At 38.0% G+C, this 25,647-nt stretch overlaps 1 protein-coding gene across 8 annotated transcripts in view; it reads left to right on the top strand.

Moving 5' to 3' along the window:
• The window catches only part of LOC122551689 (solute carrier family 35 member F5-like), a 107,678-nt gene that overhangs the window by 14,875 nt on the left and 67,156 nt on the right, over positions 1–25,647 (top strand). For all 8 annotated transcript variants that reach the window (XM_043694011.1, XM_043694016.1, XM_043694014.1 and 5 more), the window contains 7 exons: positions 1,269–1,403; positions 1,696–1,758; positions 2,540–2,612; positions 5,412–5,602; positions 10,450–10,531; positions 15,302–15,389; positions 15,578–15,639. In XM_043694011.1, coding sequence (XP_043549946.1) covers positions 1,269–1,403; positions 1,696–1,758; positions 2,540–2,612; positions 5,412–5,602; positions 10,450–10,531; positions 15,302–15,389; positions 15,578–15,639 — 694 coding nt within the window. The remainder of the gene's footprint in view (positions 1–1,268; positions 1,404–1,695; positions 1,759–2,539; positions 2,613–5,411; positions 5,603–10,449; positions 10,532–15,301; positions 15,390–15,577; positions 15,640–25,647) is intronic.

Here is a 25,647-nt window from a genome sequence, read left to right on the forward strand (position 1 = left end):
ATACAATTTAGATTAGTTTGTGAGCAGGACAAGGAGCACTCCAGAGTTAACAACTTAATTGGTGGGAGGACCAATTTACTTGAGTTGACAATGTACCTTATATCAAAGAATGTCAGGAGAAACCCATCACCAGGAGTTGAAGTCGAGTCCCTAAAAGGGGAAAGGTAGGGCAGCTAGACTCAGAGCTCCCTGAATGACAACGAGGTACATTTTCTACAATCATTTCTTATGGCTGTGCCTTCCATAATCTAATGGCTCCATGCAGAGAAGTTCTTCAGAAATAGTTTTGATTTATTAGTGGCCATCTTGAATTTATGTAACCATGTATTGAAAAACAGGTATTAAGACTTTTTATAATTTTAAAACGGTTCTATAATATCCATATATTATTTTCCATTCACTATCAAAGCATTGGGGAAATTTGGAATTTCTCGCTTTTTCTTCATTTTTTGCCACCATGTGATGTGAAACCATTAAATAGAAAGCTTATATTGTCATAGCAAATCAAAGAGAATCTTGACTGTGTGCTGCAGAAGTGAAGCAATTATGTATTCTCCCCATGTTTCACACTCATTGTCTTAGTCTCAGAGCCACTTTTTCCACTACAAATATGCTTTAAGTCATCAATTTAAGGAGGATAACTGATTTTGTATTCGTGCTATAATAGTATAAAAGTTTAGCTTAGAATTATTGCTATGTCACAATAAGCAGATCACCATGTGATCATTTGTAATATGCTATTTGATTGCCATATTGTATTGCGATCTTTGAAATGAAATGGGATAAAAGTGTTTATAGATTATTGAGTGTGCTTGATGTATTTTGTTGCTTTAAACATTCCACGTTTTTATATAGTGTGCTATTGGGAGAGGTGGAGGGATCAAGGGTTTGGGCGACAAATAAAATGGTTGAAGTGATCTCCAATCAAAACCCACCCATGTTGTTGTCATTTTCTTTTTCATTGGCTGAATCATGAGATTTTTCTGGAATGTGCAGTGCTTCACTGTGCAAAATAAATTAAAAATTCAACTCTGATGACAAAATAAGCTATATGACAGTATACAATAATGATAGTTTTACAAATGATCTGCGGACATTATTTTAAAGCAACTACTGCGGATGAAGTGAAAACCGAAATGCAATAAACACCCAGCACCTTTGGCAGCATCCATGAATACTGGCTTGAAAAAGGTCTGATTTTTGTTGCTGCTTGCATTACTTGTATTACTTCCTGCATTAGTAAGTTTTGATTATTTTCTTCATTCCAGTATATATTTAAAAGGTATGAGAAACCCTTCTTTAGTACGTTTGCCAAAACATCAATGTTTGTGCTTTACCTCATCGGATTCCTTGTTTGGAAGCCCTGGCGGGAACAGTGTACCAATGGAAGACATGGTGCATTGGTAAGTAGTCCTCCTAAGTATGGGAAAAATAAAGTGTAACTGACTTTGTTTGCAGAGCTCTAAATATTAATTTACTTGCATTATGGTATTATATATTTTGTGTGTCCTCTGCTTCAAACTTATTTTGTTTAAATGTCTAAGGTTGCGTAATTTGTACCTTCCAGTAGGTGTCCTGTCTGAATTATGCTTATACAGGAAGGTGTGACTTTTTTCTTTGTATCCATATTAGCAGAGATACTTTTAACAATATTGTTTCTTGGTGCCTCCTTATTAAATTTTTCAATATTTTAAGTTTGCAGATGCTGAAAACTACCTTGCAACTTGTACTACAGACAATAGTATAAATGATTCTTTGGTAAGCAATCAGTGTTATAAATGACCTTGCATTTATAATGACAATTCATGTGTCAACATTTTAATTCAAATGAGAGTTTGGTCATTTTCTTTGTTTGTTAGCAGGAGCATTTGTACACAATTCTTTATATATTTTGTATATCCCAATTTTGAGCCTGGTCATTTACTGTCTGACATAGGCCAAACATTCAGTGATTTTCTTTTAGTATTTCCTCATTGGGTGTGAGCATTACTGGCTGGGCTGGCATGTATTGTCCTTGAGAATGTGCTGGTGAGCTGCTGCCTTGACCCACTTGACTTCACCAGTGCGAAAAGTAAAACAATATTACATCCTACGACATTACCTGATTGCACTGGCTTGTGGGAGATTTTTACCTTGTGGTTAAGCAAGGGAAGGTTCATGTATTTTGAGGCAATACATGAACCTTCATTTCTTAGAACTAATAGAACTTTTACCCAGAGTACTGATGATACACAAAGTAAAAACTCTATTCCCAATTCTTAAAATGAAAAGAATTAGATACAGTGCAACAATTTTTGTTTAAAAAGCTCATCACTGATGAAAGAATAACCTATTAATTTTATGAAATGCCATTGGCCGTTTCTCTAGCCACTATCCATAGATGCTGCCAAATGTTCTGGATATTTATAGTATTTCTGTTTTTATCTCATCTGCATTATTTTGCTTTAAAATAATGTCTGCGGATCCATTTGTAAAACTATTGTTTATTGTTATATTGCTTATCCTGTCACGAGAAATTAATTTCTAATGTATTTTGCAGAGTGAACCACTATATATCCCAGTAAAATTTCATGATTCAGCCAATGAAAAAAATAGTAATGACAACAACACAGGTAGGTTTTAACTTGAAGTACCTCATTTATATTATGAAATTCAGGCCAATATAAGAACTAGATTACATAGAACAGTACAGTACAGCACAGGCTCTTCGGCCCACAATGTTGTACCGAGCATTTAGCTTGATCTAAGATCAACCTAACCTACACACTCCTCAATTTACTGCCAACCATGTGCTTGTCCAGCAGTCGCTTAAATGTCCCCAATGTCTCTGACTCTACCACCACCGCTGGCAGTGCATTTCGTGCACCCACCACCGTTAGATATGCAGGTCAGGTGAATTGGCCATGCTAAATTGCCCATAGTGTTAGGTGCATTAGTCAGAGGGAAATGTGTCTGGGTGGATTACTCTTCGGAGGGTTGGTGCAGACTTGTTGGGCCGAAGGGTCTGTTTTCACACTGTCGGGAATCTAATCTGCATAAAGAACCTACCTTTGACTTTCCTCCAATCACCTTAAAATGATACCCCGCGTGACAGCTATTTCTGTCCTGGGGAGAAGTCTCTGGCTATCTACTCTATCTATGTCTCTTATTACCTTGTACACCTCTATCAAGTCCCTTCTCTTCCTTCTTCTCTCCAGTGTGAAAAGCCCAAACTCACTCAACCTCTGTTTATAAGACAAGCCGTCCAATTCAGGCAGCACCCTGATACATCTCCTCTGCGCACTCTCTAAAATTATTATCTTGCTAAAGGTTTTTCACAGTCCTGTTTACACAGCACTCCAGTAAACTCTGACATGCATCGAATCACAGTCTACCAGTTCAAAAATTCTCATCTTCCTCCTTGACCCTTTGTCTTGCCCTCCCTATTTCTATAACATACTGTTAGCTTGCAAGCATCCAGAAATTCAGTTTCTCTAATCCTAGCTTCTTGCACACCTCCCCCTCTTGTTTTACCTTATATTAGAGGCTGTATATTCAAACACTTAGACTCTTAATATCAGAAATTGTTTCCCTGAACCTTTACACAATCCTCCTTAAAATCTCCCATTTCACTATGTTTTATGTCACCAATTTTAATATGTCCATCTTTAATTAAAGTGTCAATGTTTGTTTGATTCCCCTCCTATGAAATGTCTTTGAACATTTTATGACTTTAAAGATGTTATGCCTGTGTCCAGTGAATTAACACACTCTAGTACAATCTTCAGATGATGGAATGTTAAAAATTATTCTTAAATTGTGCTTTGCACAAATTGTCAGCAGCTACATTCGTGCTCCCAGAGATGGTTTTGCCAAAAGGGTATTGATAAAACCACAATTGGTCTTGAGCTGCTGAGATGGTAGCATTTTGGTTTAGTGCTCTCCTCATTGCTGTAAGCAGAACAAAATCCAGAAGGGTGTTGCATTGCTGAGCTATCTATTGTGTATATTGTCCATGGATCTTGATAATCTAAATTTTGAGATCTAAGAGCCTGCCACAATTTTTCAAATCTTTTGTAATATTGAGCAAGACCTCTAATAACCTTGACCTCTTTGCTGACGAGGTTACTTAATAGAATGAAGTTACAGTGTTGCATGTTACCAACAAGCAGGCTAAATATTTTGGCTTTGCAACTTATTAACATCTGGAAATAACAACACCATCTAAAAATTACATTGTTATCATACGAAAGCACTTTATTTTCTACATGGAGCTTCTTATATTGCTAATACGTTAGAAACAGTCTACATCATATGCGCTTGGGCCAGTTAGTCTTGAGTGTTCTGTTTAAAATAACACCACGCCTTTTGACAAAAGGTTTTCAAAACCTTGTGCTGGGTGATTTTTTAAAAAATTTGGCAAAAGGATCCATAATGATAACCTTTGTATTCAGACAACATAGAGTTGTCAGACAGAAACAGATATGGAGTCAATGAGTTAACTTGCCTCCCCCTAGTTCCAAACTTCCAGCTCAGCACTGTCCCCATGACTTATGAGGACTTGTCCGACCTGCCTATCTCCTTTTCCACCTATCCACTCCACCCTCTCCTCCCTGACCTATCACCTTCATCCCCTCCCCCACTCACCCATTGTACTCTATGCTTCGCTGCTCCTTGGATGCTGCCAGAACTGCTGTGCTCTTCCAGCACCACTAATCCAGTAACTTGTCTCTTTGATGATCTTTATTACTGTGAATTTTTAAGTTTTGTAGCATTTTTCTGAAGGGTACAGAATTTCAATAGAAAAAGGTTCTTTTAGTAGAGTAGCAACACCTACATAGTCTCCACCTGGCAAAGAAAATGATATTTAGGTTTTTAATCAGATGGTGATTAATGTTTTGAACATTTTCTTCAGTGTTGCTGCTTTCTTTCAAGTATATATTTATGTCATCATGACATTTTTAGTGGTACCCCTAAACAACTTGATTTAGGTTTCATTGAGAAACCAATATTTATTTGTCCATAGATGTTCTATTAGTTCAAGATCTGTTCAAAATGCTAAATGAATATGTAGCTAACTTAATCACTGTTGTTAATTGGAATTAGATAATTTTTAAATAGAAACTGTTGTTTTATTTCAACACACTTGTCACAAGATAAAGAGTAAGGCCGTGATTAATAATTACCTTGCCAAAAAAGGAAAGTTCTTGCCATCATAGTAACACACAGACTCGATAGACCCTTTCTCCTTGTTTTGATCAGCAATGGAAAGCTAATTATACTAATATAATCATTGCAGAACTGTAATAATTTTGATTATGTATGACCTTTCTGACCATATTTACCCAAGATGTTTTATAACCTCCTGTTTAGTCTGATGTAACTTTATTTATCTGAAGATATTATTGAAAATTATTATTCTTCATTTTTAGCTTTAAAAAAACCACGTGTTAGGTTCAGTAACATTATGGAGGTGCGGCAACTTCCAGCTCATCATGCATTTGAAGCAAAACTCTCTCGGATGTCGTATCCAGCAGCAAAGGATCACGAAGCAGTGCTGAAATCTGTTGGCAAATTGACAGTATCACAAGTCGCAAAAATCAGCTTTTTCTTCTGCTTTGTGGTTAGTACCTGTTATAATACAGTACATTAAAAATGAAGGGTAAACCATTGTTTTTCCATTCCAATAGAAATTGTTTATGCAGTGAGTATAGAAAAGCAAGAAACTTTTTAAAAAGGCAAATCAGTCTCACTGGGGGAAAGACACTAAACAAACCATTGGGATGAAAGGCAGACAAGTCCCAGGGCCTGATGGCCTACATCCTAGAGTTTTAAAGGAAGTGGCAGCAGTGATGATGGATGCAAAATTTCCTGAATTCTGAAGAGATTCCAGTGGATTGGAAAAATGCTAACGTAATGTCCTTATTCAAAGAGGAAGGGGGCAGAAATTAGGAAACTCCAGACCAGTTAGATCTGTTGTTGGGAAATTGTTGGAAGCTATAATTGATGAAGTTGTAATGAGACATTTGGAAAGTCAAGCTGCAATTTATCAAAGTCAGCATGGTTTTATGAAGGGTAAATGGTGTTTGACTAATTTGCTAGAGTTGTACAAAGATGTAACAAGCAAACTGGATAATGGGGCTCCTTTAGATGTCGTCCACCTGGATTTTAAGAAGGCACTTGATAAGGTGCTGCTCAAAAGCTTAATACAGAAGTTAAGGCCGTATAGGTTTGGGGTAATATGTTAGTTGGAACGGAGGATTGGGTAGAATCAGAAAAAATAGGTATTTTCTGGTTGGCAAATAGTGGGGTAACATAGGATTTGATCATAGAGTCATATTGATTTACAGGATGGAAACAGACCTTTTGATCCAACACGTCCATGCTGACCAGGTATCTCAACCTAATCTAATCCCATTTGCCAGCACTTGGCCCAGGTACCTCTAAACCCTTCCTATCCATATACCCATCCAGATGTTGCAATTGTACCAGCCTCCACCACTTCCTTTGGCAGGTTATTCCATTCACTCACCACCCTCTGCATGAAAACGTTGCCCCTTAGGTCACTTTCCCCTCTCGCTCTAAACCTATGCCCTCTCTTTTCGGACTCCCCCACCCCACGGGTAAAAATATTGTCTATTTATCCTATCCATGTCCCTCATGATTTTATAAACCTCTATGAGGTCACCCCTCAGCCTTCGACACTCCAGGGAAACAGCCCACGCCCATTTAACCCCATGGATATCAACTATTTATAATCTTACTAGCAACTTGGATGCAGAGATAGAATGTATGATAGTCAAATTTGCAGATGCACTAAAATAGGTCTGAGTGTGTTGCAAAAAAGAAATAAGAAACTTACGAATGAATAGAGATAGGATAGCTGAATGGGCCAAAGTTTGGCAGATGAAGTTCTGTAATAAGAGTGAGGTTATCACTTTGATTAATAGGCTATGTATTATCTATATGGAGAGAAACTTCAAAATACTTTGGAGCCTTCTTTACCACTTTACCTGCTTGTGCTGCCACTTGCAGGAAGCGATGGACTTGCACCCGAAGATCCCTCTGTCTACCAGTGCTTCTCAGGGTCCTGCCATTTACTGTAGACATCGATCTTGTATTTGACCTCCCAAAATTCATCAGCTCACATTTGTCTGGATTAAACTCTGTCTGCCATTCTCCTCACAACTTCCCAACTATATCCTTCTGACAACCTTTCTCACTATCCATAACTGCAGCAATTTCATGTCATCTGCAGACTTACTAATCAGAACACAAACAGTTTCAACCAAATTATTTATATGTATTACAAACAACTTTGCAAAACACTGCTGGTCACAGACCTCCAGGCAGAATATACTCCTCCACAACGACCCTCTATCTTCTCTGACCAAGCTTATTGTGTGTCCCATCTTCCAATTCACTGTGGATTCCATCTTCTGGACCAATCTGTCATGAGGGCCTTGTCAATAAAGTTCAAGTAGACAGCATCCACTGCCTAACCCTCAACACTCATCTTCATCAATTCCTCAAAAAAACTCCCTCTAATTTATGAGACAAGACCTTGCCCTCACAAACCCATGCTGACCATCCTTAATAAGTCATTTTTTTTCCAAATGAAAGTAAATCCATCCCTTAGAGTCTTCTCCAATAATTTCCCTATGATTGATATGAGGCTCGCCAACCTACACTTTCCTGAGTTGTCCCTGTTACCCTTGTGGACGTTGCCTGTGGTAAAGAAAATACAAAGGTCTCTGTCAAGATCCTAGCAACCTCCATCTTTGCTTCCCTCAGTATTCTGAGTAGATCCCATCAGGTCCTGGAGACTTATTGAGTTTTATGTTTTTTCAAGTCATCCAACACTACCACCTTCTTAACATTGACATGCTCTGGAATATGAACAAAACTCTCCATAATCTTACCAACAATCCGTGTCCTTGTTTTTGGTGACTAATGATATGAAGTACTCATCAAGTACTCGCACAATGGCTCAGTGGTTAGCACTGCTGCCTTGCAGCACCACGGTGCCAGGTTCAATTCCAGCCTTGGGCAACTGTCTGTATGGAGTTTGCACATTCTCCCTGTGTCTACGTGGGTTTCCTCCGGGTGCTCCAGTTTCCTCGCACAGTCCAAAAGATGTGCAGGGCAGGTAAATTGGCCATGCTAAATTGCCCATAGTGTTAGGTGCATTACTCAGAGGGAAATGGGTCTGGGTGGGTTACTCTTCGGAGGATCGGTGTGGACTTGTTGGGCCGAAGGGCCTGTTTCCACACTGTAGGGATCTAATCTAAAAAATTCTAATCTACTCGCCCATTTTCTGTGGCCCCATGCATAAATTTCCCCCTTTTGTCCTTGAATGGACCTGCTCTTTCCCCAGCTGCCCTCTTGCTCCTTTATATGTATAAAATGTCATGGGGATTCTCCTTAATCGTGTTTGTCAAGGACATTTCATGGCCCCTTTCTTATTCCTTGTTCAAATTCTTTCCTGCTTTCTTCTTCTGCCTAAAGGGCCTTGTCAGATTTCAGTTTCCTAATCTTTACATTTGTTTTCTTTTTCTTTTTGACTGAACTCTCAATGTCTCTTGCTCTCCAGTGTTCCCCAATCTTGGCATCATTATCGTTCATGCTCACAGGAACATGCTGTTCCTGAGCACTGATCATCTGGCCTTTAAAAGACTCCCCAGGTAGATATGGATTTACCCTCAAACAGCCACCTCCATAATTTCTCCTGTTTCTGCCTAATGCTACTATAACTTGCCATCCCTCAGTTTAGCACTTTCATCTGAGGACCAGTCTTATCCTTTTCCTTAACCATCTAAAGCTTATGGAATTATGATCACAGTTCCCAAAATGATCTCCCACTGAAACATTGATCACTTGCCAGGCTCATTCTCCTATACGTGGTCTAGTATGGCCTGTGCCCTCATTGGACAACTTGCATATTGTTTCAAGAAGCCCTCCTGGATGGACCTAACAAGTTCCAACCGATTTAAGGGATTGGCATTGATGGAGTCCCAATCAATATTAGGGAAATTTAAAATTACCCACTACAACAACTCTGTTGTTTTACCTGTTCCCATGATCTATTTACATATATGTTCCTCTCTCTCCCACTAGTTATTGGGAGGCCCATGTTAAAACCCCATTATAGTGACTGCATCTTTTCTTATTTCTAAGTTCTACCCATATAGCCAGACGGGATGAGTCCTTCAAGATGTCCTCTCTTACTGCAGCTGTATTAAGAGGAGATATTGAGCCTATTTTCAGCCTATTTTGGCTTGGGTTCAGAAGAATGACAGGAGATCTAATAGATCTATATGAGTTGCTAAAGAGGATTGACAATGTAAACGGAGAGCAGATCTATCCCTTGTGGGGCAATCTTGAACAAGAGGTCATAATTTTAAATTAAAGGGTGGCAGATTTAATTGAGGGATACGTCTCTCAAAGGCTCATGAATCTGTGGAATTCACTACCCTGGATGTGGTGGATGACATGACACTGAATAAATGTATAGAAGAGAGAGATTTTTATTTGCTAATATGTTGAAGCATTATGGAACCAAGCAGTGGGGTTGAACAGGCCCACTGATCTGAATGCCTGCTCTTGCTCATTGTTCTTTATGTTAAAAATTGTTGGGGCATTTATGTACTAACTCATTTTTGTTAGTCTCATTTGAAAGTACATACGGATACATTCTTCCTTATTAAACATTGTATATGAAATAATCATGTGGAAAATTAATGTATTTTATAACTGTTATATGTTCAGAAATGTTTAACACATGCTCTTAATCACATATAATCAGTGTAATTTAGTTTGTTGTTGAGGCAGAAGTTAAAGTGAATGTAGTTTCGGTTAGGACACTATATGGTCAAATTTTCAAACGGTCATGCACCGTTTTCCACAATTGGAGGGAGTACCGTTTTCTGGGCATGTTCCCACCACCAAACAATTTGAAGCACTCCATGTCACATTTCAAGTTTCCTCCACGCTTCTGTAGCTGTGACTGAAATTTGGCCATGTGCACAGCCCAAGATCATCTTGTAAAGGGGTTTCCGCCCCACAATGCATATCTGGCCCATATCTTTGTGAACAGTTACTGCTAGTTTGCACGTTCTCCCCATGTCTGCAAAGGTTTCCTTCGGGTGCTCCAGCCACAGTTCCTAAGCGTGTAGGTTAGGTGAATTGGCCATGCTAAATTGCCCAAAGTGTTCAGGGATGTGTAGGTTAGCTGCATTAGTCAGGGGAGATATAAAGTAAAAGAGTTGGAGAATGGGTCTGGGTGTGATACTCTTCAGAGGGTCGGTGTGGACTTGTTGGGCCAAATGGCCTGTTTCCATACTGGGGATTCTATGATTCTGTGAAATCTGTTCACTCAGGTTTGTTATTGAACAAGTTGAATATTAATGTAACAAAAATAAATTGTACACAATAGTATGTTTGTCTTCAATTGTGCAATTAATTTTTCAGTGGTTTCTGGCAAACTTTTCCTATCAGGAGGCGCTTTCTGATACTCAGGTTGCTATTGTTAACATATTGTCCTCAACTTCGGGTAAGTTATGTATAAAAAGTATTTTTCTTGTTCGTTCTATTGTATTGTGTAAAAAATGTTTTACGCATGTCAGCTCATACAAGAGAAATAAGATTTACAGATTTCATTACATTTTTTTTGCCTGGCAAAGCTAATGCATCAAAAGTATGTTGCTGTATAGCGAGAACACAACTTCAAATCGTGTATCACCATAAACCAAATCATTGGAACTATGTCATTCAACTTCTCAAGCCTGTTTCACCATTCCGTTTCTGTCTGACCTGCTCCTTGATTCAGTTTACCTATCCTGGATCAACATTCCTTGATGTCCATATTTCACAAAAACCCATTGGTCTCTGTCTGGGAAATTTTCAGTTGACCCAGCATGCATAACCTTTTAGGAGAAGGAGTTCTTGATTTCCCTACAGTGTGTGTGACCAAATGAATTCTGATTTCCTTCCCTTAAATTATCTGGTTCTAATTTTAATATTACATGCCAAAGATTCTGCTGCCAGTGGATGTAATTTCTCTTTCTTGTATTGAGTCCATTGTATCGTTTTAATTACGTTGATTAAATGACCTCTCAACCTTCCAAGCTCATGGGAAACCAAAAGATGTCTATGAAAACTGTCTACATAATTTTAGCTTTTCAGCACTGGTATCATTCTGGAGAGACTACATTATATGTCCTTCAGGAATAATATAAATTAAGATTTGTTTCCCAACGCGGAATGCTTTACTCTACTTGGGGTCTTACCAAGATTGTAAATATGAAGCATCACCTTCCTCACTTTTGAATTCTAACTCCTTGAGATAATACTAGTACTTTGTTGACAATTTTAAGTACATTTCGTACTTGTCTTATTTAAAATAAAATCAGAAGATGTTGGAAATATTAGGAGCTCTAGCTGTGTCTGAAGCAGGGGAACAGAGTTAGCGAGGGAAATTTTCTCAAGCAATTGGAAATGATGAAGGAGTAGGCCAAGAAAACCAGACACAAAATAATGTTGACAAACCAGCCCTACATGTTCCTACTTCTGGCTGTTTTTTTTTCCCAGGGATAGTTTTCCAGAAAAGACAGGAACTGCCATAGACAAGATGTGAAGACAATTGAAATCATTTGAGGGATTTTTCTAATGGAATCCACCCTTCCCAACATGGGAGCAGTTTCACACTGAATCTCTAACAGCGATTAGAAGATAAGAGTATGCCATGAAATAAAACTGAGTAGTTGTGAAAGCTTTGACCAGTTACACAAAAGAGTTGCAGATGTATTCAGGCTGAGCAACTTCTATGCAAAGCACCCCCTCTGTCACAGTGTGCTGTTACTTCTTGCTTTTTGAATACCAATTCTCTGCAAGGCATTTTTTTTTTGACCAGAACTTTACCTATCCTCAGCTGCACTTTTGGAGCTATGCCATTTCCTCCACCGAGGGTCTAGAGCAAGGGGCTTACTACAATATGCTACAGCAGGAGTAACATCATCAACACCTTAAGATGCCCCCTCCGCACCCACAAGTCCCTCCATAGGAAAGTGAGGATGCCCATTGAAATGCAGTTGGAACTAGATGAGATCCCAATGCAGGGTCAATGTGCAGAAAGCCAGTTATATGACCATCAGAATAGGACCAAGAGTAGGCTATTCAGATCCCAGAGCTTGCTCCACATTCAGTAGGATCATGGTTGATCAAACACTCTTCAAGTTCACTTGGCTGCCCTTTCTCCATAACCCTTGAATTCCCTACTGATGTATCTCAGTCTTCAATATTCGCAAGGACTCTGCTCCTACAACTCTCTGTAGTAAGGAATTCCAAAGACACTCAACCCTCTGAAAAAGGAAACCCTCACCTCAATCTTAAATTGGTGACTCTTTATCCTTAGACTATGCCCCCGGTCCTAAGTTCTCCCTTTGAGATGAACCATCATCAGAGCATTTATCCGTTCATATGCTCACGTAAGTGCTTGATGAGGCTCTGGTTCTCATGATTGTCCCTGATATCTTCCACAGTATGCATCCCACTGGACCAGGTGAGTATGCATTGCCAATAGCCAAGGAGTGGTTGTCGCTGGCACCCAGCAATGTAGGACCACTCCTGCCTATAATGACCATCTGAAGTTAAAAACAGAATTTGCTAACAAACAAACAATACTGTATTTGTGGAGGAGAAAATCAAATTTAATGTTTAAGATCAATGGCCTTTCATCAGACTTTCTTGTTTCTGGATTTTCCTGGTCATTATTAGATTGGCTGCACTACTGCTGTCACATCCTTGACCATTTCCAATGCGGCCTGCTTGATAATGAAAGTATTCTCTGTCTCTTGCTCGTAGGTGAGTTTGTCAGGCTGTACCACTTTAGATTATCCCAAGTAAGAGTGGGAGAGCTGACATCCACCATTCCCAGGTTTTTTTTTTCATGCATGCCATGGCTCCTTTAATTGGAAGGAATTTCTCTGAGAAAATGAGCTGTCACCCTGCATCTGAGCCTAATTTTCTGGGAAGGCCAGAAACTGGTTTTGAACTTGTTAGCTTTAGCAACAACGATTGGAAGATCGAATGCTCTGACAATTGAAATTGTAGTCAAAAAATTGCTTCGTCTGTCAATAAAAGTTCTATCCTACTTCACAATGTGCTCTTCCCCTTAACTTAGTCATCTGAAAACTGTGAGACTCTTACCAAAGACATTCATATATGTTGAAATGCTAGGGCCCCAATACATATTCCTGAGGGCCATGACTCTCCACATCCTGTAATTCCAGAGAACCTTTATTTTATCCCTGTGTCCCGATTTGAGTTTGGTTCCACAATCCAAAGAGGCATATTACAACACGGAAGTTGAACCCCTCTGTTAATTAAAACCAAACTCCCAAAAAAGTTCACCTCACTGTGAGTGACAGAGAACACCTAGCTTTCACTATTTAAAGAAAAATAACAATTTATTTTCCTAACTCTAATACTGAACATTAAATAAAAACTATTCACAAATCCCAGCTCTCCTTTTCTTAACTACTTACTACCTGACACAAGCTCTATAAAATATATACTGTTCCAATAACAGAATTATCAAACATTACATTAGCTTTTCTCAAGACCATACTCTCTCTGTCTTCTCCACTCAATCTTCTGGCTGATGATCTCCCTGGGTTGTCTACTTTTGTTTTACTGCGAGTATGTTTTGCATGAAAAGATACCCTTGATAGAGCGTGTTTTCTAATTTTTTTGAGAGCAAAATATTAGATGGGCAGTTCGCTCTATGATAGTTGCTTGGCCTATCGATGGTAATTGCTGACTCTCTGACCAGTTTTCAAAATGCTCAGTTTTTTAATACCCCCCCAACATTGTACCGTCATTCGTCTGATGTTGTCAAAATGATAAATTCAAACTCGATTGGGTTTTAGTATCCTGGGCATAAATTTGGTTAAATTTGAATTATTGTCAAAACCGCAACCAAACCTCAGATATTCATTTAACAACCATTTGTGACATGTATGTATTTTGGAACAGCTGAACTCCCAGCCTTTCCGTTCAGGCAGCTGAGTCTGCACTTTAAGTTTACTTCTAAATTCAGAAAACATATTAATTACCATCTCAAAACACAAATAAGTCAAATTTCAAAAATGCATGCTGACACGTCTTTGATCAGCTCATACTTTTCCAACATTTAATCATTCTCAACTACAGTTTTTAGTAACTGATGTATTTGTAGTTATCCAGTTTCTGTTTCGCTCTTTTAAAATAATGGAACGGCATATCTTCTTATTTCTTAATCACATTATTTCCTTAGTAATTATCATCATAACTGTTAACAATTGTTACTGTACTGTTTTGTTTAAACTGAATTTGTGAAAAAAAAAATGTTTTTGGCATCCTGTGGAACTCCTTTGTAAAATTCAGGTTCAAGTTCCTGCCCACCTCGTGATGGAACTGTTATCCGTGGTACGGTAACAAAACATAATTGCTCCAAAAAAAATCACTGAATCTATCTAGCATGGGGAATCAATTGTTTTTATTTTAAATACCCTGCTGATACAGATTGGTATAGTTAAAAATATCTCGAAGAATTTAGTAAGAAATGTTCTCAGTAGAAGTTTTTTTTGCTTGGATTACTGCTTTAAAAAAAGACTTCTAACAATGCCATCTAGCGTTCAGTTTCAGCTACCTGACAAAGTTGGTAATTGGCCATAAAAACATATCAGTAAATAGTGCAAATATTAAATGTATAAATTTAGAGTGCTAAGGTTAAATGGTTAAAGACAGTTCGTTAGTGAGATGTGAATTATTTAAAAATTCTTCTGAAAATATAATATTTTTGACTTAATTTCAATATTATAGAGCCTATACACATTTGTCATCTGTGTTAATTCCTGCTACCAAATAAGTTGAGCTGTTAACTCATTTTTTCGTCTGTGGATATATCTTTTAAGACGCTTGTAAAATAAAGTGAGTTATATGAAAGTTCTTCACACATTGTTAACATTCTGCACTTCTAACCACTTCCTTCCTGGTTTCCACATGCTTGTGTGGCCCTGAATGACTAGCTTGTGTGTGTGTGTGTGTGTGTGTGTGAGAGAAAAAAGGAAGGCAATATTAATTGTGTGTTCAACTGCAATTGTAATTCTCCAGTTGACTTTCATAAAAAATATTTTGGGTTCTAGTCAGACATGTTGAACTTTTTAATGTAATAATAATTGATTCTGTTGAAATACTGTCTCAGGAAATTTATGTACACATTTACAGCATTTTACATTTTTAAAATAATTTGCTTGTCATTTTGAATTTTTTTCTTGGACAGGTCTTTTCACTTTACTTCTAGCTGCAATGTTTCCTAGCAACAGTGGAGACAGGTTTACGTTATCCAAATTATTAGCAGTAATTTTAAGGTATGTATCACTAAAATTTGAACAAATATTAACATTTCTGCTAAACTGTAGGATTTTGGTTATAGATGCTGCCTTTTCCTCAATAAAAATATTTGCTCTATTTGTCATACATTACAGCTGTAATCTCATCCTTAAAGGAGTAATTCCTTGTAAGAAAAATTGGTACATTTTTCTGTTTGTTCTTTTAGCATTGGTGGTGTTACCCTTGTAAGTCTCTCAAGTAATGATACAGAAGGAAAAGGCATAATAGGTAAGATATTTTACTCCATCCTTTTGTAGAAAATTGCTTTGAAAGTAACAATTTTTATTGTATTATGTACTTATTGCCTGCCAATTTGTGCATTGTTCAAAATTCATTTTACTTGTGTATTGCCATTACAAAATTCAATACTGATTTTATTTATTAGGTCAGCACAGTAATTCTCGCAAAGTACAATAATAGACTCATTAATGACAACAGTAATGAATTAAATGTTTTCACTCAACTTGAGTCATAGACATTCAGACTATAATGTAAATTATGTTTTTAATCAGTATTGAGCATTTTTCTGAATGTAAGGAATGTCTTTGTGTTCTTTCTTCAAGACAGTGGTAAATATGTAGGGATTATTTAGTCCCATCTTTATTAACTCTTGAAATTTAACAGCAACAGCAGTTGTTGTTTATTTTTATGAACAGATATTGACCAAGGTATGTTCTGAAATTGTAAACATTCACCATTATTATTTGACTGAAACTGACCGCACATTTGAAGTTCCCATTTTTGTGGAGTGAAAGAGAAATTCAAAAGTTGCTATTGATTAATCTATTCTTCTCTAAAAGATATGCAATGCAGGCACCCTCCAAACTGCAATCAATAAGAAATCACTTAAATTGATAAGAATTACCACTTCACTCTATTTGTTTTACTGTAAGAATGCTGGAAAAAGATGAATTTATTGAATGAATTGTAACTGGATTTCTAATGGAGGACTAATTCCAATATTTCTGTGAAACATACTTTCTTGCTTTGAGAAACATATATTAATGTAAAATTTCTCTGTTAGGCAAGCAGTCTCCTTGTTTTTTTTAAAATTATTTTATCTTTGTTTTGTCTTCTATCTTAATCTAATCATAATTAGTTACTTTGATATTGGAAAAATTGTGCAAGTGCAACTACCTGGTTTGCTATGTTTCAATGTGATTGCCTACTCAGCTGCTTGCTAAAATTACTGCTGCGCACCAACAGATCACTATGCCTTCATGCTAGATTTTAACTACTCCCAGGAAAAAGGGAAAGCAACACCACAGAGATGGTTAGACATTTGTGGGCAACTTGATTCAAAGCTGATGGCAAGTGACGTTCTACTTCTGTTCATTACATAATTCAAGTTAATATTTATTACATTGCTGGGACAAATGAGTTTAGATTGAAGCGCTTAAAAAAAAAATTGAAGATGTGGTTTTATCATGCAAGTATGATGCAAATAATTTGTTTCAGTTTTGCAGTATGAACTCTAGGTTAAAAAAAGGTTGTAGCAATTTACTGAAAAATGTGACAATTGTTATATAGATATTTTCTTGTTTTATTTTATTTTTCTTAGGTTCAGCATTGCTCTCCATTACGTACCCTGAACTCACGTAAACTGGCATGCAAACTTCATGCAATATAAATTAAACAGTTTTAGCTCAATGAAATTAATAGTGAAGAATTAAATGTAAATTACTTTTCTCCACAGAAAGAGTACTCACTTTCTTTCCCAACAGACTAGACAGAGATTTGACAGAATGGCTTCAAACCTGACCTAACATCCTTCTCGCCTGACGTGGAAGGCTAACAAAATTGAGCGGTCGACCCACAAGACTGACATGCTGAGTGTAGATGATTTATTTAACAATGCATAAAACCCAGATAAAGATGTGGTGAGAGATCCCTGCCCACTAAACTTATCATTGAAGGGTACCACACCCAATCTATGATCCCATCACACTCTTGAATGTCTATGGGACAGAAATTGAGCTGCTCATCTGCTCAAAACTGTCCCCCTTTTCAATGAGATCATAGCTGATCTCTATCTTAACTTCTTAGCTCCATATATTTTGGTACATTGTGTAGTAGAAATATTTAGATCTCAGATTCAAAGTAATTAATTGATCTAGCTACTTCTGTTTCTTATTGAGAATGTTCCACAATCCTATCATCCTTTGCACACACAAGTATTTCCTAAATTCTTTTCTGAATGGATTGGCTCTAAGTTAAAATTATGTACTCTTGCCTTGGACACTTCAACACAACAGAAAGAAGTTTCCTCCTTTGTATCCTATCTGTTCCTTTCAAAATCCTGAATTCATTAATCAAATAATTTCTTAACCTTTGGTATTTTGGGGAATAACTCATCTAGTTTATATAATCTCTCTGCATAATTTAATCCTTGGAGGACTGTTAATATTCCAGTATTACACTCCTTCCAAGGACAGAATATTATTTTCTGAGGTGCATTGTCTAGAATGTTGTACTCTTACTCCTGCTGTGATCTAACCAGGATTTATGCGATTATAATAAAACCTCTTCCCTTTTGCACTGTAGTCTTCTAGTTAAATGATATTAATCTTGTTAATTTTTTTTGTATCTGCTAGGATTTACTAGATTTTATTAAAATCTACTGCATTTTACCAACTGTACACGTGTATGTCAATTGTTGTTAGCTTGTCACTGTTAATGAAATACAAGGCTATGAGCCAAGTGCTGGAAAGTGGGACTAATATTAGTTTAGAGTAATTTTTCTGATGGTACAAGCTTGATGAACCAGAGGACCTCTCCTGGACTGTATGATTCTATGATACCATGCTATCCTTTGGACCAAAATGGATGAACTCCAATGTACCTAAGAGTAAAATCCTTTACCCACTCACTTAATCTATCAATGCCTTTTTGTAATTTTATGCTTTCATCCACAATGCAGAAAAATTGCGAACAGAGATTCCAGTCTCAGAATAAGGTGTCAGTCATTTAGGACTGAGCAATTTCGCTTTCATAGAACAAGAGTTGAGTATTGTTGGAGTTGGGGGAGAAAATGTCATGCTGTGGCAGTCTTGTTCCTTTCATTTCAAATGGACCATTAATTTTGATTTCATTAGAAAAAGATCTCTCATTTTATGCATTCTAAATTGATGTCCCATTTGAAATTTAGCATTCTAACATTTGTCCCAATGAGTGCAATACAAAAAAACTTCAACAACACATCTGTCTTTTCCGTAATACAAGGAGAAATTTCTTCATTCAAAGGGTTGTGCTTCCTTGGAATTCTTTGCCCTAGAGGATTGTATATGTTCAGTTGTTGAGTATGAGTTATTAAATGATGTGGAATAATGTGGGAAGGTGCAGTTTCAGGTAACAGATCAGCCACGATCAGGATGAATGACAGAATAATCTAGAAAGAAAAAGTCTCTTCCTGCTCCAATTTCACATATTGTTATGTACTTATGCTACTTACAATGCCACAAATCTTTGTGTCATCGGCAATCTTACCAATATGACTCTCCGTTATGTTACCAAAGTAATAATGAATAGTTGAGGCCCTATTGTCCGCGTTCCCCCTAAATTTCCTTCTCTTCTGAGTGGCAGCAACTTCTGGAGCTGCAAGTCAATGCTGTGGTCCATGTCAGCATGCCACTCACCGTGTGTAGAATGGAGGAGTGATTGCACGCATGCACACAGCTGTGTAGCTTAGAGAAACATTGACCTGTTGCTGATCAATGAGGAATAACATTAATTATTTTACCAAATCCAGTAAATACTATTTATCCCTACTTTGATCCCCTAACCCATTCTCAAACCTCACAAATAATTCGTTTTCAATCCCTTGAGCTTTAATTTTCATTATGTCTGTTATACCAACGTTTCTAAATTCCTTATAGATGTTGGTATAACTTATATCCACTGGCATCTCCTTATCTACTATTTGTGTCGTTTCCTTAAATTCATTTTGGTTTGTTAGACATGACCTCGCCACTACAAATCTAGTTTCGCCTACTCTTTAAGTTCTTTCATTAAGTGCTACTCACTCTATCTTATATCTTCCCACAATTTACAGGTCTATAATTTCCTAGCTTCTGCCTCTCTGTTTCACTTCTTCACAGTTGCCAATCAAATCCACAATTGCCAGACAGGTACTAATTCTTTGATCTTTCTCAAAGTGACTGGAGCTTCATCACTGCAGGCATGCTTACTTATAGAAAAGTGATTCAAATCCTCTTGAAATTACGCTGAAAAAAATAGATGACTTCATCTAAATTGAGAAGGATGAATATTCATAGTGATATTGTTTGAATAGCTAATCTTTGATAATGGCCAGGATCGTTATGATTGACATGAACTCAGTATGTCTGCGCTAAGCACATGGTAAATTTAATGACAAGCAATTTGCATAACATTTGACTGCCTTTAGTCATACAAAATGCAAATCAAAAATTCAACACCACCAAAAAGTACATTTTTGACATAACAGGAATTGTTTGTTCTGAAAGACCGATCTGAAGTGGTAGTGGCAAAGCTGTCTGATTGCAGAGCATCCTTTTTTTTACAGTGAAATATTCAGCTAAATACATAGACCATGAAGTTCCAGACTCAATTTCTAGCTTCCTGGTAAGTCAACATTTTAGCTAAAGAATAAAAACCTGGCATTGCTGCTAACAATCCAAGTGAATGGATAAGTAAATGGGCGGCATGGTGGCTCAGTGTTGCTTTACAGTACCCTAGACCTGGGTTCAATTCTATCTTCGGATGACTATGTGGAATTTATAAGTTCGCCCCGTGTCTGTGGGTTTCCGCTGGGTGCTACAGTTTTCTCGCACACTAGTCCTCTAGTCTTTGGGTAACTGCACCTCATTCCCACTAATTTATACTCTAATTTAAGCAGGGCATTTTCCACAAACCCCTAAGAGTACTTGTTACAGATTAGACTGAGACCCACAGTGCTCCGGACTACTCAGTTAATTATGTGAGGCAAAATATATATTATGCTGACTACAGGACACCACTTCAAGCACTCTCTTTGTGACTAATCACAATCCAAATTTAAGTAAGTCTATTTGTTTGATTATTCAATTTGAAGGAATAAATTTCCACTCTTTGGCTATATAAGAATTCCACAGAACTGCAGTGAAATTACCATTGTACCCACCTATATTAAACATCTAACAGTAACTTCAATATGGTTCAGGATTCCTGGTAATACTTTTGTTTGTACCAGGAAAGCAACGAGACCTGGGAAAAGGGATGAATATAGGACAGCAAGCCTTGAGTGCCTTCTGCATTGGAACCTCAATTGACTGCCTTATTGGCTGCTGGAGAAAGAAAGGAAATTTTCAACTTGGTGCAGTAACTTTAAGAAGTCCTGAAAAAGAGTCACATCGGACTTAAAAGTTAATTCTGTTCTTTCTCCATTGATGCTGCCAGAACTGTTGAGTTTCTCCACCACTTTCTGTCTTTAAATCCAATCATTTGCCTGATTTTAAATTTAATCCCTAACCCACTGTTGTCTTGTACAATAGCAGTTTTGGACACTGGGCCCTCATTGGTCTGCAAGCATTGAACATTGATAGTGAATTAAAGACAAACAACGTGGGGGAGGCATGGTTGGGTAGCATGGTGCCCCAGTGGTTAGCACTGCTACCTCACAGCACCAGGGACCCGGGTTCGATTCCAGTCTTGGACAACTGTCTATGTGAGTTTGCACATTCTCTCTGTTGTCTGCGTGTGTTTCCTCCAGGTACTCCGGTTTCTTCCCACAGTCCAAAGTTGTGCAGCTTAGATGAATTGGCCATGCTAAACTGCCCATAGTGTTCAGGGATGTGTTAGTTAGTGGTAAATTTAGAGTAATTGGGTTGGGGGATGGGTTTGGGCAGAATACTCTTTGAAAGGTCAGCATGGACTTGTTGGGCTGAAGGGCCTGATTCCATACTGTAGGGATTTTAGGAATGTGTTTTGCTATGGCAAACATGTAATTGTAATATAATTACCCACTTTGGATATTGAACATCCCTGTGCTGTCACTTCTGAAGATAGAAGAGAGGAACTAACCAGTGCTCTCCACCTGATTTACTATGTTAACCCATTAATCTAGTACCTGAAAGTATGATATGATAGAGTGTGTACATGATTGATTGATTAAAAAAAAAAGATGCTGGCCCTGTATAAGGGAAGGACTTTGATTTAGTTCTGTCTGGTTACCTTTATGCTTTCGGTCTTTAACAGTTGCAGCATGATTTCTGCAGATGTACTCGAGAGTTTAGAGTTGCAGAGCTCCACTCTTTTACAGTTTTGGTTTTATTTGCTGCCTGGGTTTGTAACTTAGTGTTGAGATGTTGCAAATTTGAAGAAAACTTCTCAGTGACAGGCAGTGAAAAATGGATGAATAAAAGAAATGGGCAGATCAATATATCCAGAAATGCTTTAGTTTTATTACTTGAACTGTTTTGACATAAATTCTGACTTCAGTGAAGTGAGAATGAGTAGGACAAAGTGCTGTTACCTGCTGCAGCACTGTGTTTGTTGTCAGTCACAGTCTTTGAAACACTCCTAAACATCTACAAAGAATCTGGATGTGATGATTGTGCATTACAATATAATTCTGAATCAAAGCTACCAGATCTGTTTGACGGTTTACTCAATGATGGAACAGGCTTGAAGGGCTGAATAGCCCACACCACCATCAAACTCAAATGTTGGTAAAACAAATCAGCTGCAAACCGGCACTCAGCATTACTTTAATTTACTCTGTCATCGACAAATTATTTTCTTACTTTTTTGCAAATATATACATAATTTGCATAAATATGTAATTCTCTCAGTTTCCATTTGAAGTTTTTGTTAGATTAATGGTATTTGCTGCCTTTGCTATTATTTCAAACTGCTAAATAATTTGGCCAAAATCCATGTTAATTGAAGTGTTGTACTTTAAAACTCTGTTAGAACTGCCAAGCTTCAGAAATCAATTTCAGTAAAATAATTGAAACCCGAAAGGTTTCAGAAGAGATATACAAGGATGTTGCCAGGGTTGGAGAATTTGAGCTGTAGGGTCAGGCAGTATAGGCTGAGCCTGTTTTCCCTGAAGCATCAGAGGCTGAGGAGTGACCTTATAGAGGTTTATAAAATCATAAGGGACATGAGTAGGATAAATAGATAAGGTCTTTTCCCTGGGGTGAGGGAGTCCAGAACTAGAGGGCATACGTTTAAGGTGAGATGGAAAGATTTAAAAGGGACCTAAGGGTCAACTTTTTCACGCAGAAGGTGGAATGAGCTGCCAATGATGGAAGTTAATACAATTACAACATAACAGACATCTGGATGGGTATATGAATAGGAATGGTTTAGTGGGATATGGGCCAAGTGCTGGCAAGTGGGACGAGATTAGGCTAGGGTATCTGGTTGGCATGGATGCGTTGAACCGACAGGTCTATTTCCATGCTGTGCATCTCTATGACTCTGTTATTGACTCAGTGATGTGAAACCAAAGCAATATGAAGAACATATCTGCAACATAAATTACAAACCTTCGTCAGCACTACTACCCAAGATAGTGAGAGGAACATTTTTATTCTTTCTCAAAACCAAATTCTAGCACTCACCCATCAGCTAAGTTGAGCAAGCTGTCAATATGTGCTGGCACTGTTAAAATAGCACTAGACTTTGATGTCCTAGTCTTTCCTAAATTCAAATGAGGAGGATTGGAATTAAATTATGTGCATTGAGGGAAAAACAATGTGAATGGAGAGTAGATGTACCTAAGTGTATTGTTGCAAAGAAATTTGTGTCACCTTAGAAATATGAAGTTATCACACAAGCAGCCATAGTTCTATTTGTGCTGCCTATTAAACATCAATCAGACATTTATCAAGGTGTTAGTATGCACTTTGATCAGGTAATAAGGAAGGCAAATGGAACTTTGGTATTTATTGCTAAAGGAATAGAGTATGAAAGTAGGGAAGTGTTGCTGCAATCGTAAGTTGCAGTATTGTTTACAGTTTTCATCCCTTTACTTGAGAAGGGATTTAATTGTATTAGAAGCAGTAAAGAGGAGGTTCACTTGATTGATTCCAGAGGTGAGGGGGTTTGTCTTATGAAGATAGTAAGCAATTTAGGCCTATACTCTGGAATTTAGAAGTATGAGAGAAGATCTAATTTAATTTATAAGATCCCAAGTGGGATTGATGGACGAAACATAGGATGTTTCCCCTGTGGAGAAATGTAGGATGAGAGTTCATTGTTTCGGATAAGGGGTAGCAGGTTTAAAAGTTGAGGAAAACTTACTGATCTCAAAGGGCTGTGAATTTGTGGAATTCACTACCCTTGAATGCAGTGGGTGCTGGAATATTGAGTAATGTTAAGGGAGAGATACAGACGGATTGAAGGGTATTGGAGAGCAGGCAGGAAAGTGCAGTTGAGGCCGAGATGAGATCAGCCATAATCGTATTGAATGGCGGATCAAGCTCAAGGCTCTGAAATGCCTACTCTTGCTTGTACTTCTGATATTCTGATCATGAACCATTAATGATCACTGCTATGACATACATTTTCAAGAAGTTTGAGATATTTTATAATCTGAGTGTCTTGGAATCTTTAAAGTCAGAGAAGTGATCAACAAGAAGCACCAAGTAAGAAGTGGTTTCCTGTACTGTTATTGAATCTTGGTGATTAAGGTATCTCGTACTGCGATCTGTTATTTATTATAATGGTGAGGCTGAGAAGTTTTAGGAAGTATCACTGCCACCAGTCCTCCTTCCTGGCATCAATTTCAGCGACTGACATCATGTGAGGAAGGATGCACACACTCCAGAAGATGGATTCAATCGTGATAGGCAGTAAGCATGTTTATGTCTTATTGCCAACAAAAGCCAGTTTCATTGCATCTGATACTAGATTGGCTCTTCAGACATCAGACTCAGCTTCAGAGTAGGTTCACATTTCTACAACTGAAATATTTTCTCACACATTTTGGTAACAAGCAAAACTGTATAGCACTTTCAGGAATTGTCCTTATATCCTGATAGGTGGAGCTTATATTTTGATGTCATTATACCCTTTTAGGAACTAACTGTCTTCTGTAACATTCATGATTATAAATTCTTTCTCTCACTGCCAATCACAGAAACATAGAAAATAGGAGCATATAGAACATAGAACATTACAGCACAGTACAGGCCCTTCAGCCCTCAATGTTGTGCCGCCCTGTCATGCTAATCTGAAGCCTATCCCACCTACACTATTCCATGTACGTCCATATGCCTGTCCAATGTCGACTTAAATGCACTTAAACTTGGCGAATCTACTACCGATGCAGGCAAAGCATTCCATACCCTTACTACTCTGAGTAAAGAAACTACCTCTGACATCTGTCTTATACCTAACTCCCCTCACTTTAAAGTTGTGTCCCCTCGTATTTCCCGTCCCCATACTTGGAAAAAAGCTCTCCCTGATTATCTTTTATGTCTTTATTAAGTCACATCTCAACCTTCTCTCTAACGAGAACAACCTCAACCTTAGCCTTTCCTCGTAAGACATTCCTTCCATACCAGGCAACATCCTAGTAAATCTCCTCTGCACCCTTTCCAAAGCTTCCACATCCTTCTTATAATGTGGTGACCAGAATTGTACACGGTACTCCAAGTGTGGCCATACAAGAGCTTTGTACAGCTGCAGCATAACCTCCTGGTTCCAGAACTCAGTCCCTCTCTTAATAAAGGCCAAGACCCTGTAAGCCTTCTTAACAACTCTGTCAATCTGGGTGGCAACTTTCAGGGATCTGTGTACATGGACACCGAGATCTCTCTTCTCATCTGCACTCCCAAGAATCTTACCATTAGCCCAGTACTTTGCATTCCGATTACTCCGTCCAAAGTGTATCACCTCACACTTATCCACATTAAACTCCATTTGCCACCTCTCAGCCCAGCTCTGCATCCTATCTATATCTCTTTGCAACCTACTACATCCTTGGTCACTATCCACAACTCCACCGACCTTCGTGTCGTCCGCAAAATTACTAACCCACTCTTCTAAGCCCTCATCCAGGTCATTTATAAAAATGACGAACAGCAGTGGACCCCACACCGACCCTTGCGGTATGCCGCTAGTAACTGGACACCAAGATGAACATGTTCCATCAACTACAACCCTCTGTTTTCTTTCAGCAAGCCAATTACTGATCCAAACTGCTATGTCTCCCACAATCCCATTCCTCCGCATTTTGTATAATAGCCTACTGTGGGGAACCTTATC

This window comes from Chiloscyllium plagiosum, chromosome 7, assembly GCF_004010195.1.
Source record: "Chiloscyllium plagiosum isolate BGI_BamShark_2017 chromosome 7, ASM401019v2, whole genome shotgun sequence".
Classification (NCBI taxonomy): domain Eukaryota; kingdom Metazoa; phylum Chordata; class Chondrichthyes; order Orectolobiformes; family Hemiscylliidae; genus Chiloscyllium; species Chiloscyllium plagiosum.